The 21,730-nt window shown below is 39.7% G+C and overlaps 1 protein-coding gene across 2 annotated transcripts in view; it reads left to right on the top strand.

Annotated features, from left to right (window-relative positions):
* LOC136882193 (arylsulfatase B) overlaps positions 1-21,730 on the top strand; it is a 286,880-nt gene that overhangs the window by 178,773 nt on the left and 86,377 nt on the right. For both annotated transcript variants that reach the window (XM_068225672.1, XM_067154756.2), the window contains exon 6: positions 3,426-3,583. In XM_068225672.1, the coding sequence (XP_068081773.1) occupies positions 3,426-3,583 (158 nt within the window). The remainder of the gene's footprint in view (positions 1-3,425; positions 3,584-21,730) is intronic.

Genomic DNA, 21,730 nt, shown 5'->3' with positions numbered 1-21,730 from the left:
TCAATGAGTTGATCGTTGTTTTGAGCAGGATTTGATGTTACGCGATGGGGTTGGGGAGGGTAGGGATTGTAAGTAGTCGGAGTAACAGGTAAATGTGGAGGAATATAGGCCAGTTGAGAAATTGGGGGGAAACGGGGTTTAAAAAGTTGTACCGGACGTCTTGACGAGTTTACAGGAACTGAAATTTTACGCTGAGAGGCGAGTGGATGGTCGAGTTGTTGGTTAAATGTTGAGTGTGGAGAGTTCTGTTGTGTGATATTCCATGGGGCATCTTCCTTCATTGGTGGCTCTGCTGTAACCATTGGTGTCAAGGGCTTGTGTTGTCTTGGAAAGTTTCTTACTGTTGACATGTTAGAGGTTGCAGAAATATTAGGTAGCGGGGGAAATTCCACCTGATTTTGATAATTAACTGATGGGCGTGACGCTGAGTCCGCGTACGCTCTGTTGTTATAAATGTCAAGTGCAGCCACTTGAGAGATATTGTTAAATGCCATAATTTCCCGAACAGAAATCCACTTTTTATATTCTGTGCAGTTTTTATCAGTGGAGAGATGAGCTCCTTTGCAGTGAACACAACAGGGAGTAATTAAATCTGAACACTGACTAATATCGCAAGGCCCTGAGCAACGGCTACAGCGTTGAGCACTTCGGCATTGCAGGCTAGAGTGATTGAATCTGAGGCATCGTTCACATAATCGTACAGACATCACAAATGGTTGCACTGGGCACCTAGTTCCGAGTAAGTGTATATATGCTGGCAGTTGTTGTGCACGAAAAGTTAACAGACAAACTGGGATAGGCCTTCTCTCCCCGCGAATAATCTTAGTGAAGCGCTTTACACGAACAACTGGTAACGGGGTTTGTATCTCCCGTAAAATTTCATCTTCACTAAGTGAGGGGTCGACATTTTTAATTAAACCTTGTCTTTGAATAGCACTAGACGGAATATAAGCTTCTAGATTTTGTTTACGAAAAAATTCTGTTTCCACTAGTTGATTCGCCACTGCTCCTGAAGTGGTTTCAACTCGAAGTCTATTTCGCCCTATGGGTTTTATGTCCAGGATGTTTTGACGGCAAATGACCTGCTCGTTAAATAAAAGCCTACCAAGCGCCATTGGATGGAGACTACCCACGTCTTTGTTTACAATTTCGACGATAACAACGAAAGGGCCATGATCATTGGGAGTGTATCTATTTCGCTGCTATTGCGATTTACAACTCTTTGATTAGTGTTGGGCTGATTTACAGATGGTGATAAAGTATTTATTTCTCCCCCATCTGCACCATTAGAACTATTCGTGGTATCAGTTGAAACGGAACTGTTTATGACATCAAGGAGCATGTCAGATTCCTCTGTAGGACGGGGTTCACTTCCACTAGGACGCATTTTTTTGCACTGGGGATTGAATTCACTTAAAAATTCAGAGTCAGAATTACCTGATTTGATGGCTGTTTGTGCTGAAGCAATGGATACTGGTACCTGACCTCTTTGAAGTAATGCGGCAGATGCTCCTTGCATCTCTGTTGAGTAGGTGTTGACAGGTTGTTGAGTCGACAGAAGTTGATGTGGATTCGAAGGAATTTTAGCATTTAAAGTAAAGTCTCGAATCATCGATGGAGAGTTGCTGTAGCATGCTTGTAAGGCAGCGTTAATTACCTGACCCGTGTCAGGAGGATCGTTCATGATACACTCACATAAACACACACAAAAGGAATTTTCAAACTGCTGCTATTCTATTTACTGGAGTTGAGATGATAGTAATTCCTCAAATTAGCGTAACTTGTACTTTACCGTGAAAATGGATTAATATTCTTCAAGCTTTCTATTATTTCGTTTGCAGAAAATGAAACTTCTCTCTTCTGAACCTGTAGGTTCGTTGTCGGTCTGTCGGTCACTCAATGCAGAGCATGATATCTGCATAAAATAGCAAATTTCTCCGTCATGTGAAGAGTAAGGTAAATTATGAACATAACGAAAGTTGTTTATAATGAAGAGACGTTTCACGTACGGTCCACGGAGTTTACAGAAAATCAATAGTATAAGAGAAAATGGAGGAAAACCGGAACACCCCGTCTATTCAAAGATTTTAAAATGACATGCATATCGAAACCTTCCCCGAGATGTGTATACTCTAAATATGAAGTTTGGTTGAGATCTATCCAGCCGTTTCGACGTGATGGTGAAACAGACAAATAGACAGACAGACAGACAGACACGAAAAGTAAAAACCACCGATTCTGTCTTTAGTTGACCCAAAACGGACAAATATCTGAAAAATTGGCAATACAAACGAAATTACAGACAGCGGACCCCCTACAACTTTATTTGTATAGATTTAAGTAAAGGATTATATTCTGTCAAATCCCACATCGTGTATTACATTGATCATTTTCTCACTCATAATGGCAATTAAAGCAGACAAAAATTATGTCGCATGACCAAGTTGTTATTTGCGGTGATGCAATTCAATGGCAAACAAAGGAAACCAGAAGGGACACATTTCGCACTGAGACACACTCGGCCGAATATTTCAAACAATACTGCTTCACAGAAACGCTTGGTGGGTAGCTGATATAGCCGGGCGTCACATGATTTCCCATAACCTTTAGGATGGTGTCATGCATCACCTGGCCAAGCGCTAAAAACAGAATCCGAGATATTTACACAGACACTAAATCCTTTGTATTCATCTTCCCTCTCAAATGTAAAATATTGTATACCAAAATGAAGATGAAACATGAAATTTCTTGTTAATGAAACAACATTAGTGTTATTTTAAATAATTAAACTGTCGTATTCTGAGATAATGGCGATTAGTGATTTGACGCTTTATTGCAGTTCCTTTAGGTTTTGTTTTGCATCACTTGATTAACCAAAAAAAATGTCATAAATGTCATTTTGTGATTCGATTTGACTAGTTTTGTAATCAGTGCAGTGTAGAATACGGCACTTCTTCGCAAATTTTATTGCTCATTTAAGTACAGGATTATATTCTGTCAAATTCTACATCGTGTGTTACATTGATCACATTCGTAAACAGACCTCTTTCACAAATACCTGCAATTTTGATGCGTAAGGACTCAGAGATGGCGGTTATTCACTTGAGGTAAAACTTTAATTTATTGATTGAGAGATTTGCGTTTGGACAAAATTCATTTCCCGCAAAACCATGTTGAGAAAGAAGTTCTAACAATAAACTATATAAAGTTTACACCTTTAGCTTCCAGATGAACCAATAATCTAAAAATAAATTTTTCTGTTGTTCGACGGAAGCATAACACCACCCCGCATTATGTTCATACTCCAGGACTCTTGGCTGGGACGTCGTTCTATGGTCCATTTATTAGGTAAGGATGTGTGAGTTGGATGATCACGTGTCCATTGTCTTGACTGGTGAATACATGTTAGCCACAATATTTCACAGAAATGGTGAAGACGCTGGATGACTCAGTTGGGGACATCATCACCTCACTTAAAGAATCGGCCATGTTGAATAACTCCATCATCGTGTTTCTGTCAGACAATGGAGGGATGACTGAAGGTCTTCATGCAAATAAGGGCTCCAACTGGCCATACAGAGGGGTGAGTCTTCAACAAAACATTATTATTATTATTATTATTATTATTATTATTATTATTATTATTATTATTATTATTATTATTATCCTAATATTGCTGTTCGTGTTGTGTGATGCTTTCTCGTAAAAGGAGATTAATTCCTCTAATTATTACGTAAGGGAAGACGTAATGATATTCTTGTAATAAGTGATTACAATGCGGAGTTGGATTTAGGGAGTGAGGCGTTCTGTACACAGCGCAGTTTGGAGTTGATTCCTACATGGGATGATCTCCCACATATGGACATCGGATAATTATAGACGAGGCCGTTACAAATGCATCACTCTTTAGTTTTGGTATTCGTCAAGTGGAATATGAGTGATGTAACTGTATGATGTTAAAATTTTGTAACGTAAGTTTCAGTGCCCCTCTATCGATAATCCTTATACATAATTTCGAGAGTTCAGTACGATGTAGGATGTCGGGAAGTGATTCATTCTTCAGCTCATAATTCCGGGACCTCGGTAAAAATAAAATTGTTCCTCTACGTGTCATGTTTCATTAAATAAATATACAATTGTGCAATAAAGACTGAACGGAGCTCCACGGCTATGAAAACCCCAAGTTTCAACACCAGTTCAAAATGTTTTAAACTCAAGAATTGGGTTGTGAGCTAAAGCTTCTTCTAACTTTAATTTAAACGACTTGAGACGGACGAACGAGAGGAAGAATCATATGGCAGGTTCGAGTCAGCCAATCAGTTCCTTTGGAGTTTTCAGCTTGCGTTTACAGTACGTTACCTGTGATAGCAAGACCAGCTAAACGCGGGATGGTTTACCAATCTTAGGAATTTCATGCACACACGTGTTGAAAGTTACCACAAACCAACTATAGCTTACGCCGATCTGTATTTCAGAAATCCTTTATCCGGAAAATCTAGAATCTAGAATAGTCACGACTCAACCACTTTGGCTGCTTTGCTCACTTTATTGAAGATAAAGTCTTAATAAATTAATTTCACTTAAATATGTTTAAACAATGGACTATTGCCCCCAACAAGCCACTATTACAATTCCGTATTTAAAAAGGTGCGAACATTGTTAAGTAGTATTCCGCGAACCAAGGATATCGCATTCTTGTAGTTTCATTTATATTAATATAGCTGATATACCCGCGCTTCGCTACGGAATACTACATTGTATACGGAATTCTAGTGTACACGTTGTGAAAAAGATTGTATTAAATTGCATAGCTCTTAACGTTACCCTAGAAACGCGACGGGGAAGTCACCTACCATCTTTTCTCATATGAAGACTGAGTTAGGGAATTTTCACTGTAATGGTAGACCCGCTTGCATACCATCGGTCACAATCAGGTTGGGGAGTTTTCATTATAATGGTAGACACTCACTCTCCACCTGCCTTTTTACATCCTCAGAAAGACTGTCTCAATGGTTTTCCCAACTGAAATGAAGATACATCACAATGACGTCAGTCGGAATGGCGCCATTAAAATCAATGCTTTCGTATGAAATACTCATCAAATGAAACACCACACATTTGTCCGACTCGTTGGCTGAACGTTCAGCGTACTGGCCTTCGGTTCAAAGGGTCCCGGATTCGATTCCCGGCCGGGTCGGGGATTTTAACCTTAATTGGTTAATTCCAAAAGCCCGGGGACTGGGTGTATGTGTTGTCTTCATCATCATTTCATCCTCATCACGACGCGCAGGTCGCCTACAGGCGCCAAATAGAAAGGCCTGCACCAGGCGAGCCAAACCCGTCCTGGGATATCCCGGCACTAAAAGCCATACGACATTTCATTTCATTACCACACATTTAGTCCTTGCCAATACTTGGTTCAAACACCACAAACGACGGCTGTATACGCGGACGAGACCTGGAGACACTGGAAGGTACCAAATAGACTTCATTATGATTAGGCAGAGATTCAGAAACCAGGTGTTGGATTGCAAAACTTTCCCAGGAGCAGATGTGGACTCTGACCACAACTTGTTGGTCATGAAATGCCATCTGAAGTTGAAGAAATTGAAGAAAGGAAAGAATGCAAAAAGATGGGATCTAGACAAGTTGAAAGAAAAGAGTGTGAGGGATTGTTTCAAGGAACATGTTGCAAAAGGACTAAATGAAAAGGCTGAAGGAAATACTAAGGAGGAAGAGTGGAGAGTCATGAAAAATGAAGTCAGTAGGGCTGCTGAAGAAATGTTAGGAAGGAAGAAAAGATCAACTAAGAATCAGTGGATAACTCAGGAGATACTAGACCTGATTGATGAACGACGAAAATACAAGAATGCTAGAAATGAAGAAGGAAGAATACAGGCGATTAAAGAATCAAGTGGATAGAAAGTGCAAGGTAGCTAAGGAAGAATGGCTGAAGGAGAAGTGCAAGGATGTCGAAGGCTGTATGGTCCTGGGAAAGGTAGATGCTGCATACAGGAAAATCAAGGAAACCTTTGGAGAAAGGAAATCTAGGTGTATGAATATTAAAAGCTCCGATGGAAAGCCACTTCTAGGGAAAGAAGACAAAGCAGAAAGATGGCAGGAGCATATCCAACAGTTGTATCAAGGTAACGATGTAGATAATTTGGTTCTGGAACATGAAGAGGCTGTTGATGCTGATGAAATGGGAGACCCAATTTTGAGGTCAGAGTTTGACAGAGCTGTGAGTGACCTAAATAGGAACAAGGCACCTGGAATTGATGACATTCCCTCTGAATTACTGATTGCCTTAGGAGAAACCAGCATGGCAAGGTTATTCCATTTATTGTGTAAGATGTATGAGACAGGAGAAGTCCCATCCGATTTTCGGAAGAATGTTCTTATACCTATTTCCAGGAAAGCCGGTGCTGACAGGTGTGAAAATTACCGCACCATTAGTTTAGTATCTCATGCCTGCAAAATTTTAACACGTATTATTTACAGAAGAATGGAAAAACAAGTTGAAGCAGAGTTGGGAGAAGATCAATTTGGCTTCAGAAGAAATGTAGGAACACGTGAAGCAATCCTGACTTTACGTCTGATCTTAGAGGATCGAATCAAGAAGGACAATCCCACGTACATGGCATTCGTAGATCTAGAAAAGGCATTCGATAATGTTGATTGGACCAAGCTATTTATGATTCTGAAGATGATAGGGATCAGATACCGAGACCGAAGAATTATCTACAATCTGTATAAAAATCAGTCTGCAGTGATAAGAATCGAGGGCTTTGAAAAAGAAGCAGCAATCCACAAAGGAGTGAGGCAAAGCTGCAGTTTGTCCCCTCTCCTTTTCAATGTTTACATAGAACAGGCAGTAAAGGAAATTAAAGAGAAATTTGGAAAGGGAATCACAGTCCAAGGAGAGGAAATCAAAACCTTGAGATTTGCCGACGATATTGTTATTTTATCTGAGACTGCAGAAGATCTCGAGAAGTTGCTGAGTGGTATGGATGAAGTCTTGGGTAAGGAGTACAAGATGAAAATAAATAAGTCCAAAACAAAAGTAATGGAGTGCAGTCGAACGAAGGCAGGTGATGCAGAATATATTAAATTAGGAAATGGAGTCTTAAAGGAAGTAGATGAATATTGTTACTTGGGTAGTAAAATAACTAACGATGGCAGAAGTAAGGAGGACATAAAATGCAGACTAGCACAAGCCAGGAAGAGCTTTCTTAAGAAAAGAAATTTGCTCACTTCAAACATTGATATCGGAATTAGAAAGATGTTTTTGAAGACTTTCGTGTGGAGCGTGGCATTGTATGGAAGTGAAACATGGGCGATAACTAGTTCAGAAAGAAAGAGAATAGAAGCTTTTGAAATGTGGTGTTACAGAAGAATGCTGAAGGTGAGATGGATAGATCGAATCACGAATGAAGAGATACTGAATCGAATTGGTGAGAGGAGATTGATTTGGCTAAATTTAACGAGAAGAAGAGATAGAATGATAGGACACATCTTAAGACACCCAGGACTTGTTCAGTTGGTTTTTGAAGGAAGTGTAGTTGGTAAGAACGGTAAGAGTAGACCAAGGTATGAATATGACAAGCAGATTAGAGAAGACGTAGGATGCAATAGTTACGTAGAAATGAAAAGGTTAGCACAGGATAGGTTGGCATGGAGGTCTGCATCAAACCAGTCTATGGACTGATGACTCAAACAACAAAAACCACACATTTTCTCACGTTTAACGAACAGGACTACACTGCCGATCTAACAGTCCAAAGTTCCAGAACTGGAATGACCAAGCCGCAGACAGCCGTGATTCGTGAACACTCTTCGTCTTTTTCCGCGGAGAGAGGGTCGAATATTGGAGACTCCCAGGGCAAAAACTATGCCCTTTTATTAATATGTTTCCTAGGAGTACCCGGTGAGTCGGAAAATATCAATTCACTACACTGGCGGCGGAAAAATCTATCGGACTTGGAGGCAAATTTTTCCTCCAAGCCAGAGGAAAAGCCCCCTCTTCTCTGATAATTTGGAATAAAATGAATGTAGAATTTAATAAAAGTGAAGAGGAAGAAGCTTTCCTTAAGAAACGGCTTTTTCAGGGTTGAATTTTGAGTTAATTAGTGAATTGTGGTGCTATAATTTGGAATAGGCCTAAATTGTTGCTCTGGACCAAGCCATACTACTACTACTACTACTATTACTACTACTACTACTACTACTACTAAGTGAGCCTCTGCCTTAAGTATGCACACTGCTCATTCAAAACAGCGCATCAGAGTAGGGATCGAATAACTGGAGTACTACGAAGAACCGTTGTGTTACGTACCAGCTGTATCAGAAAATGTATGAACCAGAGGAATAGCATGCTGAAGAAGAAAGTTTTCAACTCCCCGGCTATTTGGCGCCAATATTCAGTCAGGCTATTATACTCGATACGCAGCAGTAATCCCATCCATCGGAGTTGTGAGGCAGCATAAGAGACAAATAACATCACAACAAACAATGGTCAATGTAATGTTATTGTTAATCAATGTTGTGCGCTTTCGATATTGTAGGCCTTCACATTTAGTTTTCTTCTGACTCTGAAATACGACTCATCATAGACGGTACGGTAAAACTGAATAAAACATAAATGATCGGAAATTGTATTCTCTGTAACTTTTATTATATAGTACTTTTCGATAGGACCAAAAACATAGGTATTTAAAAATTATATTTTAGGCACCTTCCCCTAAACTACAATTTCATCCAGGGTGAATAAAATTGTTTATAGCTTAAATTGTAGTTTCTTGTTCCCCGACGTTACATACCGATTTTCATTAAATTATGTTAACGAATTTTCTCGTGGCTCGGCGTCGATATGGATTTAGCAACAAAAATACAAATTCATGAATATCTTGTGTTATCATAGCCGGTACGGTAAAAATGTATAGGCCCCAAGACATAAATGGTCGGACATTTAATTCTTTATAACTTCGGTTATGTAGTATTTATCGATACGACCACTAATAATATAAATATTTGAGAATTAAATTTTAGGCCTTCCCCTAAACTACTATTTCACTCAGCGTGAAAAAATGTTTATAGCGTAAATCGTAGCGACGTATTCCCCGACTTTGCATACTGATTTTCATTAAATTCTCTTTAGCTTTTTTCTAGTGGTGCGAGTACATACATACAGACAGACTGACAGATAGATAGACAGACAGACATAAATTACGAAAAAGTAAAAAGTGCATTTCCTTGTTACTGTGGAGATGACCGATACAGAAATACCATTATTTTCAAATTCTTAGCAATGTACAGACAAAAACTCTTATTTTATGTAAAGAGATAGATAAACGCAAAGCAAACGAGTGCACGGTAGGGCATAATTGTCAGTATTAACAATAAGGAGACATAAACTATGATTTGGAACATGAGTTGAATGTACTGAGGCCTCATTTCATAGTGAAACTCCTATCTTAGAAATATTAATTTATACTAATAAAGGAAGTCGAAGTGTAGCAATGTACATGAATTAGTGATGTTATGTTGACATAAAAATATCTTATACCTAGGGATCTTCCAATAATTTGTGTCGCGTGACGCGACAAAATGTGTGACGGAAGTGTAATCATAGCAACCGTGTAGGCTATGTCTTATGGCTGGTTGCCATCTGAAATTAGCAGCCGTTGGTGTGTGGCCATGACCGGGAGACATGATAATTTCATTTTCACAAAAGGAAAAATCGATATATTTCTTTTTTTTTTCTATTTGGTTTACGTCGCACCGACACAGACAGGTCTTCTGGCGACGAGGGATTAGACAGAGAGGGAACCGACCGTGGCCTTAATTAAGGTACTGCCCCAATATTTCCCTGGTGTGAAAATGGAAAACCATATTCACGGTATCTCTTGAATTCAAACTTTGAGCTACATAAGCCAAACCACGTAGCCAACTCGCTTGGTGAACTATAGGCACCACAGAAACTTAACACTTGGATCCGAAAACCTGTTATCCCCAATAAGTCGAGAAAAAGTAAAATAGAAAATACCCGACATTCGCAGAGGGAGATGATAATAGTAGGTCAAAAGCAAAACAGCATAAGTGTGCAAGTAAGTACTTTTTTCAACCAGTCAGAAACTTTCCCTTTTTTCAAAGCGATGCCATATTGAACCCATAATTCTACGATGAGAATTTTTTTTATTTCCCAATATTTATTTCAGCTACAAACTACTTTCTTGAGAGCAGCCATGTTTGCATTTCGTGAGTCTGACTGTCTCGTGGGAACGAGCTCCCCGTGTCAAGCAAGTTGCGAGCTCGTGAAACGCCGGAACACTTCGGTGGACTTCGAATATTAAACAATTTTTCAAATTCAAGGAATCCTTCGTAACGAGAGATTTTGGTGACATAGTAAATCCAGAAATAAAGAATCTAAATTATTATTAAACCCTATGGGAAGACAGAACACCCAGACAAAAAATAAATGCATTTAAGCCTAGAGAAGAATTTGCGCCCGGCTCCCGAACTAGCGACACGTGCCAAGGCGGATAGATGAAGATAACCCGCGAAACGCCCGGGCAGAAATAATTTATTTCGCCTATTGCGAGTATAGGAAAATATGAAATTAACACCGTAATAAATCGTAAGTCTGTCCGAAGTTATGGAACAAATTTCAGGAAAATTGGTCTATTGGATGCGGAATTAGCAGATTGTGCAATCAAGCTTGATGGTATGAGTAGCGTCACCCCATAGAGTATAAAAGAAATCTCCCTCCGTATATTACACATTCTCTGTCTGGTTGCTGGAGCAGCGAAGCCCGCGTCACTCGTCAGCAGAAAAGTGTGGAGATTTGTTCTCCCAGTACCGTAACTTATTACATGTCCGTGTCTGTGGTTCAAATATACTGTTCAAGTGGAAAATGATAGAAATTTTCTGAGCTGCTGCTAATGGGAACTTCGAAGGTTTAGATATTGGGTGAAAAGTAATTGAATATCTCTCGGTATTCAGTGTGTGTTTGTTAAAGAGGAGTCTGGAACTTAGCTGCAGGGTCTGGTTTCTTATCTGTTGGAACACATGGACTTTTAGTAGGGTGAGAGGAAGCAGAGGCCTTGCGAATGCAGTGGACGTGGTCATTTGGGCAGAGTGCTCGTCGCCTGTTAAACGTTTTGAAAGTGCGCTGCAAAGTTATATGTATGAGAAGATGATGGTAAATGTAGCCATGGAAGGTTAGACGCGAGGTCTGCTAGCTAGATGCAGCCAGAATCCAGGATGGTGGCTACTATTTCAGGTCTGTGAATATTTTGTATCAATGTTGTAGTTAGATTATTTTTATCCCAACCAAATTTCATCGGGTATGTCGGGTTGATATTTAGTAATGATCAGGCGAAGGTATTATATTTCTGGTCATCGTGTGAAACTCTTCAGTGTTGTAAAATTCACATCAAGATACTATAAAATGCGAAGTTTAAATATTGTGTTAATATTCTTTGAGATATTGTCCGAATTGAGAAAATTTAGGAAGGTGATAACGATAACGTAGTCGTGGCGAATGTCTTAATTTCGAATATCGTTTGAAATCAGAATTTTTTTTCGAAATAATAATAATAATAATAATAATAATAATAATAATAATAATAATAATAATAATAATAATAATAATAATAATAATAATAATAATAATAATAATGTTTACCGCGGGATAAAATTTTTCTATGTTAAAAGTGGATTTAACTGGTATGTTCTACAAGGTTTGCGGGTGTCTAGAAAATTCCAGTGAAATCTGATAAAGTTATGTTTTGTTCATGGGAAGTAAAATTTTGTGACGTCGTGTAGGCCGGGGATATGGAAAATCACGGTGTGTTGTTGTATTCTTGAGGTCCGAAAGTTGTAGTAACAATAAAATGAAAATATATTTTTATAAAAGTTGTTTGTCACGAGAGGATTGAGGTTTGAAAAGTCTTGAAATATAATAAAATGGATTGAGGGCGAAGAATTTATATATGTGGAGATAAGAGTTGTAGAGATGTTGAAGGAAGAGGAAGCCTCTATATTTCATATAATACCACCATGATACGGCGATGAGAATGAATTTTTGAGACAGGCTATATTTGCTGATGGAGAAGAATTTTTGAGACAGGCTGTATAATAAATGTGAGATTTATGTGGCAGGCTGTAGTATATTCCGCTAACAATCCGAAAACTGAGACCTGGAGAAGGTTGGTTCGAGATGATTATTATGTGAGGTACAGTAAAAAAATTTCAAAGTAAGATCCCAAGTGAAAAACGATTTCTAGTGAAGATTGTAAATCTTGGTAGTAAAGATCAAGTGACTAGTTACGTAAAGTCACTATAATGAATATTAGAGTAATATGATCTCAAGGATAGAAGAGCATTCTGAATACACGGTTGGTGTTGTTTGACTGTAATGACGAGTTTCCAATCAGTAAAGTTCATAAATTACAAGGCGGTAATTTATCATTAAATCGGAAACATTGTGGGATGAGATATTGGACGTTATTAAAGCGATATGTTTGGCTGTGTAAATTTATTGAATTGCGTTTCACTGGATAGTCATCGATATGAATATTTGGAAAAATGACGGTAGGCGATTTGAGGGCTTCACCCTAAAATTACAGTGTGAATTTTTGCGGTGGTGATGATTATTGTTTTGGGATATTCAAGTAGTGTTAGACGTGTGTTGGAAGTCAATATCATTTATCCAAACTTCATTGCACATGCTGAGATAGTGTTTAAGTTGTGGATTGCTCACCACGAGTTATTTATTTTCAATTTCAAGTTTACTAACAAGACAGGGACTTAGTTGCATTTCCCGACTTGCGTTCATTCTGTGGCAAGATGTTTCGTTGCGTGTTATTAGTTTCGACCAGGTTTACAGCCGAAATATCTAAGAGTGTGTTTGAAGTTACGATTTCGCCTGATATGCTAGAGGAAGCGTATTCGATCCAATTTCCGCTCGACAATAGATTTAGGACGTCACATGTTATCTTAGGAGTATACTGAAGATGAGACGTCCTAGTTCACGCTCAACGACAGGGTTAGGAAGGTATGTGTACATAGAGGTTAGTGTTAGGGTGTGTAGACATTAGGTTGGCCCGACGATAGGTCTGGGATGTCAGCTGTACATACTCAAGTCTTAGATTAAATGTTTTTGCGAAGTGACTTGAGCGACGGTAGTGTCTACAGTAGTGTATGCAATGTGAAGATTGTTAGCTCAGTAATAATGAGGCCAACCTTGCGTGCAGCCCTCAACAGCTGGAAGGTGTTTACTTAAGATTATGGAATCACTAATAGCTTGAACATGAGGGTTGTCCAATATTGGGTACTGAGCTAGCGGTGATTGAATATTTACTGCAGTTCTCCATGCGTGTTTGAGTTCAATGAACTTCAGTATTTTTTTATTTTACGGACTTAATTGTTCTGTCGTTCTGACTTCCGTTTTTGCTTTGAAGTGAGTGTGCTGACACTCAGCGTATTAGTGTGAGACTTGAGTTACGAATGCGAGTTCGATTCGTCAGCCGGTAATATATATTATTTTCAATTTTTGTCCTTCTTTCATTTTTATACATATTTGAGTTTGGTCAATTGATAACTTTGTAGGTAGTGTGTTGGGACAAACAATAAGTAGATGGATCTGTGATGGTAGTCATTGTTAAATAGGAAAGAATTCTATAATGTTTTATTTTACCATGTGGACTTGTAATTTTATTAAGCGTAACGTAACCAGTTATAACCTGAAAGTCGGTTTGACAATAATATTTTCTCAAGTGATTTACCTCTTTTTATTTAAGTTCCGTGTTTGGCATTTCTACTAAATGCGTGAATAAGTTTTTCCTGCATTTCGCAGTTTTGTTCCTTCAGAACGACGTAACGTAAGGTCCTCTCGGATCGTGTGGCTGTTGGTTCCTTCTGAACAGTTGTTTGGGGTGATGCACGTTTAGCATCGGGATTGTAGTATAACTTAGGGTGTCATTAAATGACAATCCATGGTGGAATTTTTGTTTCAATTGTGAATACCGCTGTTACTGGTAGTAAACACCATGCTCTCCAATAATATTTTGCAATCTATCCAAAGCAACTGATAGTCAATTTGGTTCGATTAAGGGTCCATTCGGCGGGTGTTCCGTATCCGAAAGGGTATTCGACTGGTGGATAACCTTAATTAAGAGTAAATCAGGCGTTCTACTTGTTGAAGGTCAGATTTTCCACGGATCGTGTGGATTAATTCTCGGTTATCGTTTGGATCAATAGGTGCCCGAGTTTCAGGTTTTCATTCACTTTTTCAGTTTCGCTGTCCACTAATTTATGAGGTTTCTACTTTCCCCGAAGAAAATTCTTCGATATTGTAAAAGAAAAATAACGCTATGCAATGTGACTGCGTTTGAAACATTTAATAATTAATTTTTTGCCAAGGACTTATATAAATATTTTTTTGTGCAATTAATGATTCAATAAAAGTTAGTAAGCACATATTTGCTCCTCATTTCAAGTAGTTAGGCTCTCTTCTGAACCCCATCGTTTGGTTAAGATCGTGACCGAAATCTTCCCGCAACGACCCCAAGATTTAAGAGTTCAATATTGCTCTACTGTAGCAGCCGTGGCCGACCAACGATGGAATGGTAAGTCAAGGGTTCAATATCATCGTGCGCTTAGAAGTTTTCTGAAACTGTAAATAACATTTATCACCAAATTCCAAAAAGTTGTTGGGAACTTTACGAGATATTACGGCGGTAATCTATACTGTAGTAAATGGAAGTAGATGAGTATAGACACTTCTAGACACCGAAGAAACTTTTTTTGCTAGTAGCTTTACGTCGCACCGACGCAGATAGGTCTCATGGCGACGATACAAGCTCACAGCCGGGCGCCCCTAACCGCACGACCAACTCGGCCGATCCGAAGAAACTTGCTACCCTCCAAAAATATTTCGAAAACTCCTTAAAAGGGATGAGCTGGGAAGTTCAAAATTGAGGTTTAGAAGCAAAACAGCTTAAGTACGCAAGTATTTTTTTCACCCTGTCGGAAATGTTTCCAAAATAATACAGGGTAGATTGCATCATGTGCTTAGTAACAAAAGATGTGTTATACAAATTTTAAATAACTCAGGCGGTAGAGTGAACAGGTTCGATCCCGGCTCAGTCCGGTTGTTCAAAATCGGCAGCTTCGTGTTAGTCAGTTTAGCGGTAAATACAAGAAGTCCTATAGGCCAATATTTCGGCATCTCAACGTCTCCAGAAACAGTAAAAGTAGTAAGTGGGATGTAAAAGCAACAACATTATTATTCAAAATTATGTTTGTTCAAAGTGATAAGACTATACGAGTATATTACTTAACAATAGCAAAATATATGCAAATCTTTATTTACAAAATAGCGTCACTCGTAGCGAGGTCAGGAGGTATTGGATACCGTCGGGAAGTAATTTTAAAATTCCCTAAAATTTCCATGTTTTGAAACACTCACCGGGCCGGCGAAACTACTGTTGTATTATGTATGTATGTTCAGTCCGTCAGCGATTCCGCTGGTGGGATCCTCAACAGCTCTGCCATCAGCTGTCATAGATGGCCTAGGCATCACTGAAGAGGCGTACTAGGGAAATGAGGAGTGAGGTAGTTTCCCGTTGGTTTCCTCACCGAGCCAGAGTTGCTATTACATATCAGTCTGCCAAGCCCACTGAAAAGCATACACCAACCGACCCTATGGGCAACATTTTCACACCATTCATAGCAGGGACTGGCTACATAAGGATTGGCATTACTAGCATCGCTCATACCTCAGTCACTTTCATATTGTCAAAGCCAAGGATAAGACAGAGACAGATCTATGAAAGTAACAAAAATTTTCTAGCCTATACCAGAAGACATAGTGCACTGTAAACACTAGGTCCTGCCAGGAAAAGCATTGTTGTATTATACGACAAAATATTACGCATTCTTCGAAATCGCTCGTATTTCGTTGAAAATACAGTTTATCGCCGGAATATGGGCTTAAAGTATTAATTCGCACTAACAGAAATGGCCTTAAAGAGGTGCAATTGCGACTAGATGTCCCCCTGTGGGTGGGGGCGGTAGAATAACACCCACGGTACACCCTGCCTGTCGTAAGAGGCGACTAAGAGGGGCCTCAGGGGCTCTGAACTTTGGAGCGTGGGTTGGCGACTACGGGGCCCTCAGCAGAGTCCTGGCATTGCTTCCACTTACTTGTGCCAGGCTCCTTACTTTCATCTGTCCTATCCAACCTCCCTTGGTCAACTCTTGTTCTTTTCCGACCCCGACGCTATTAGGTTTGCGAGGGCTAGGGAGTCTTTCATTTTCGTGCCCTTCGTGGCCCTTGTCTTCTTTTGGCCGATACCTTCATTTTTCGAAGTGACGGACCCCTTTTATTTTTTCTCTCTGATTAGTGTTATATAGAGGATGTTTGCCTAGTTGTACTTCCTCTTAAAACAATAATCACCACCATACGACTAGATGTACAGAAAAGTGAAAAAAGGCGTAAAAACCATGCTCTTTCTTTTGATAGCAGTGTGATATTTTTATACCTCTAGTAATATCACTGCCATACCAAGGCACAAAAATAAATTATACTGTGTGTGGTATGGTGGTTAACACGACATGAAACAGGTCGGGAATGTGGAGCAGCTGCACGATCTCTTTCTTAGAAGGCAAGAGCTGGTAGCTTATAAGGTAAGGGTTATTCTGCCCGAAGGCAGGTCCGAACCTCCGCAGAGGTGTTCCTGAGCCGGAGTTTACGTGCGGTAGGGTGGCCAGTTCATTTCCGCTCCTCCATTCCCTTATCCCACCAACAGCGCGTGGCAACCCATCCAACTCCTGACCACGCCCAATGTTGCTTAACTTCGGAGATCTCACGAGATCCGGTGTTTCAACACGGCTACGGCCGTTGGCTGGTAGCTTATAAGGGCGCTTATTTCGTATGTTTTCGAATCAGCGCTATTTCTCTTTATTCAACATTCCAGCACCTCGGCGTCTCTGAAAGCCAACAGTTAGTTAGTTGGACGTTATGTCTTCTTCAGATGATGATGTGATTGCTTTACCCCTTAACACTCTTTTCAACTTTGATTATTTTATCTATAATTACATTATTTTCACCTAAATATCATGGCTCGCCATTTGTACACTGGCTTATAGCTTCGTATAATTTTGAAACTCCACATAGTCAGCTTATAAAACGGTATAGGCCTGATGCTGCTCCTGAGAGGTCCATTTCTGTAGACTAACCTAGGTCACAACATGGATCGCGTGCGCCAGCTGTTATCAACCCTGACGTCCTAACACGAACGTGGAGTGAGACGCTGCTACAATATCGATTCACGGTCCAGTTAAGAGGACTGTACCTGTCCAACAAAATTCTTCTTAGTGGTTTAACGTGGCACTAACACATCGAAGGCTTTCGACGACGCAAGGATGGGAAACTGATACGGCTGAAATGGTAGTGACCGTGGCTTTAAGGTACAGCCCCAGCATATGCGTGGTGTGAAAATGGGGAGCCACGGAAACCATCTTCAGGGCCACTGATGGTGAGATTCGAACTCACTAATAGGGGCCGATGACCTTAAATGTTAGGACCCTTTAAATACAAGCATCATCATCATCATCGAATTCACCAAAAGAATTGTGCTGTAGTTTCATAAATCACCCGACGCCTGCGAGGGCATAAAGGGAAAAGAGAAAGACGTTTCATAAATCTCTTGTTTTTCTCCTTGTCGACCTCAACTGGTTGAGTACTTCAGATTTCGAAATGGGTGATAGGGTCTGTAATATCCGCTTCTCCAAATTAAAATTTATTTTATGATGAGAAAATACGAAATGATAAACTATGTGGATTCTGGCGACGTTGTTAATGGATTTGCTCATCTGAAAGCCAGGGAAAAGTCAATAACAAACTCCATAATTTTGCTACCACGTCAGAGTTCAGAGCTACGCGGCACGGCGATTTTAGTACCTCAAGATGGCTATGGGCGTCCACCAGACGGGCCGAAATCCCGGCGATAAAAGCCACACGCTGGATAAGGAAAGGAAGAAACCCAATCCCTTCTAACGGCAAAAGATAGGGAGTACAAAACAGGGTCAGACCTCGCAAACCTCATTCCTTCGGGGTCGGAACAGATCAAGTGTTAATGAACGAAAGTCGGATGATACGGCTGGCAGACTCAGCTAGTGGCCCCGCGGTGTTTCTCCGACAGGCAGAACGTACCTGTACTTCCAAGCATAAGTTTATGCGAGAACGCGAGGGCTTCTCGAACCATTCCTGTGTGAATAAGGCGGCAACGATTCGAATCACGATCAATGTATTTGAGGGTTTCAAAGTGAAAAGTCACGTTCTTGCGGTATGGATTCCACGTTAAACTGAAGGTTCTGTCGCTGCGATCACGATGTCAACAGCTTGCTTGCTTTAATATGACACACAGGGTACGTTCCTTCAATTGCTGAAGATTGTAACAGTGACGCAAGAGAGGTTATGTGTATAACTGAAAACAATTTTTCATGTAACTTATTATAGGTTTGGTTACGTTTGTCACTTGTAAATCATTCATGAAACCTCTGGTTATATGTACTGTATATTGACTCAAGAAAACTTCTGGTTACGGACACATCATGCCTATCATTTATAAATAACCGTCCGCCTTCTCCAAGTTGCTCAGGAAAGCCCCAGTTGCATGTGTGTTAATGCAGTGAGCTCTAGAATCTTCATGAACTACGGACATGTTGCATATATTCACGCTGTCTCTAGATATCCTTAGGTTATGTGCCGTAGTGATAAACTGACAAACTTGTTTCAAGACAATTCTTGAACAGGAACTTACCAAGGATTTCTCGATGTTATTGCACACTCTTCCAGCTATCTTGTAGTAATACTATGTGTAAGAAAGTATAAGTATCTAGAATCATAGCCAGTATAGGGCCTATATATGAAGAGTGTTGAGAGATTTTCAGTTAGTATTTGAAGGAAAGTTACGGAGTTGTGTTGTTGAGACTACTTGCTGAGGCGGATCAATCGTGGTTTACTGTTTGGGAGAAGTTAAGTAGGGTCCTATGTTGATAGTATGTTTATTGTTTCTATTATACTGACACCACGACGGCGGGACATTCGTAAACTACTGTGTATTTTGTATGCGATCAGTTCAGTGAGCGAGTTATAAGTCTCGAGATAGAGGGAGTGGCTGCGCGGTTTGGGTCACGTAGCTTGATTCGGGAGATAGTGGCTCCAGATCCCACTCTCGGCAGCTCTGAAGATGGTTTTCCGTGGTCTCCAATTTTCACACCGAGTAAATGCTGGGGCTGTACCTTAGTTAAGGCCACGGTGGCTTCCTTTCGACTCTTAGCCCTTTTCTATTACATCGTCGCCGTAAGACTTATCTGTGTCGGTGCGACGTAACGCAGATGAAAAAAGTAAGTCCATACAGCCAGTTGTTAATGTCGATCTGTCGTACCATACTGATACTGTTTCGCAGATATAGGCCTAATGTAAATTATTGTGTATATATTTCTACGCATTATCTTACTGCATTTGTGTTCTGTATATATGTGTAGTCAGTGATAGTAGTGCTGGCATTATTTTTACTACATCGCTGTAATTTACGTAACAGATAACCCCAGGCGGGGAATATTGACCTGGAAAGGCATTCTTTACGGTGCCAGTAGATTACAGACATTGGTCCCTCGCATGTAGGCACTCTTAACCTTTGTCATCCCATGCCCTAGTTAAGCCGGATCTCAACATGTCTCCCGCTGTCCCAAGCACGAGTTAACTCGGATTTCAAGCGATGCGCTCTTCTCCAATTCCAAGTTCAGTCTGACGCTATAATTCTGTTGTTCATCACATGCTCTGTTCGGACGATGGACGATTCATAAATCACCTTACAATATTTTGTACAAATGCAAATGTAAACGATTCACCAATTCAATACATCATATGTTCAGATAAAATTATTACCTGACAGCAAGTACTAATGCATGTTTCGTCCAATTATTGGACAGCTAATGCCATCAGTACTAAACCATTAACACTAAAATATTAAAAGAACAATGGAATAAAATCTATGGAAAACTAGCGTGTGACTCATAAAAATTCCAGAACTTACATTTGCGTAGCTAAATAATAACAACAACAACAATAATAATAATAATAATAATAATAATAATAATAATAATAATAATAATAATAATGTATGTTCAGTCTTTGCCCTAAGCCTGGTTGGATCCTCAACAGCTCCGCCATCGGCTCACACACATGGCCTAGGCATCACTGAAGAGGCGTACTAGGGAAATGAGGAGCGAGGTAGTTTCCCGTTGCTTTCCTCACTGAGCCAGAAGTTGTTATTACATATCAGTCTGCCAAGCCCACTCAAATGCATACACCAACCGACCCTATGAGCAACATTTTCACACCACTCACAGCAGGGACTGGCTGCAGAAGGAATGGCATTACTAGCACCGCTCATGCCTCAGTCACTTTCATATTGTCAAAGCCAAGTACAAGACAGAGACAGATCAATGAAAGTAACAAAATTGCTCTAGCCCACACCAAAAGTAGGTCCTGCCAGTAAAGGCATGTAATAATAAAAATAATAAGAATAAGAATTATTTGCGTAGGCTAATAGTGTGTATTTTTTACAGGTACGTTTATAGTGTTATAAATTTTATTGAAATTGTGTGTGTTTGACAGACTGAAAAGTTTTTTTATGTCCTATAAGATAAGTTGCAGGGAAATCAGCTGTAGATATTTATCACGCCATTGTCAAGTTCTGGTAAAAGAGTCAGGAGAAAACTATTGCTATCGTTTTCATTCCATTAGTGTCCAGTAGCTGTGTAAATACAGGGTGTTTTTAAATCATATTTCAACTATTGTTGAAACGTCCAGAAAAATCTGGTATGGGACATGCATAAGACATAACTACTTGGGAGTGGAAAGGTTAAATACCAACTGAATGCGCCGGGATTCATCTTTCATCTTGAACACAGTAAGAGATCACCTCACCAACTATGCTGCACAATAGGGCCTTAACTCATTAAATTCCCGTGCTTACAATTTGAGAGTGGGGGTTGGTGATAATAGACCCCAGATAAGGCTGGCATTTCTTGGTCGACTCCTGTTCTCTTCTGATACAGCAATGCCTAGGGTGTCTTTAGTTTTCCCGATTTTCATTGTTCATGCCTGTCTTTAGGCGATCCATAATTCTTTGAAAGTCAGCCATCCTCCTCATTCTCCTATAATAAGTTAACAATGACTTATATTGTCGTCGTTTTGCCTCTAAAAATATCACACAAACATCGTAACACCATGAAAATGTTCATAAATTGCACAAGGCTGATAAAGTTACAGGGATCTGGAAGACAATTAAGGATGCCATAAAAATGTTAGTGTTGAACTGTAGAAGTATTGTAAAGAAAGGAATAGAATTAAGTAATTTAATAGATAAACTTACCAGATATTGTAACAGGAGTTGAATCATGGCTGAGAAATGATATAATGGATGCAGAAATTTTCTCACGGAACTGGAGTGTGTCTCGTTGAGATAGGCTAGGAATGGTAGGAGGGGAAATATTCATGGAAGAAGAATTTGTAAAGTACAAAAAAGTTAAAGATGATAAACATGATATTCTAGGTGTGTATATATATATTTTGCTATTTGCTTTACGTCGCACCGACACAGATAGGTATTATGGCGACGATGGGATAGGAAAGGCCTAGGAGTTGGAAGGA

Source organism: Anabrus simplex, chromosome 1 (genome assembly GCF_040414725.1).
Source record: "Anabrus simplex isolate iqAnaSimp1 chromosome 1, ASM4041472v1, whole genome shotgun sequence".
Classification (NCBI taxonomy): Eukaryota; Metazoa; Arthropoda; class Insecta; order Orthoptera; family Tettigoniidae; genus Anabrus; species Anabrus simplex.
This window is presented reverse-complemented; position numbering and strand designations above follow the sequence as displayed.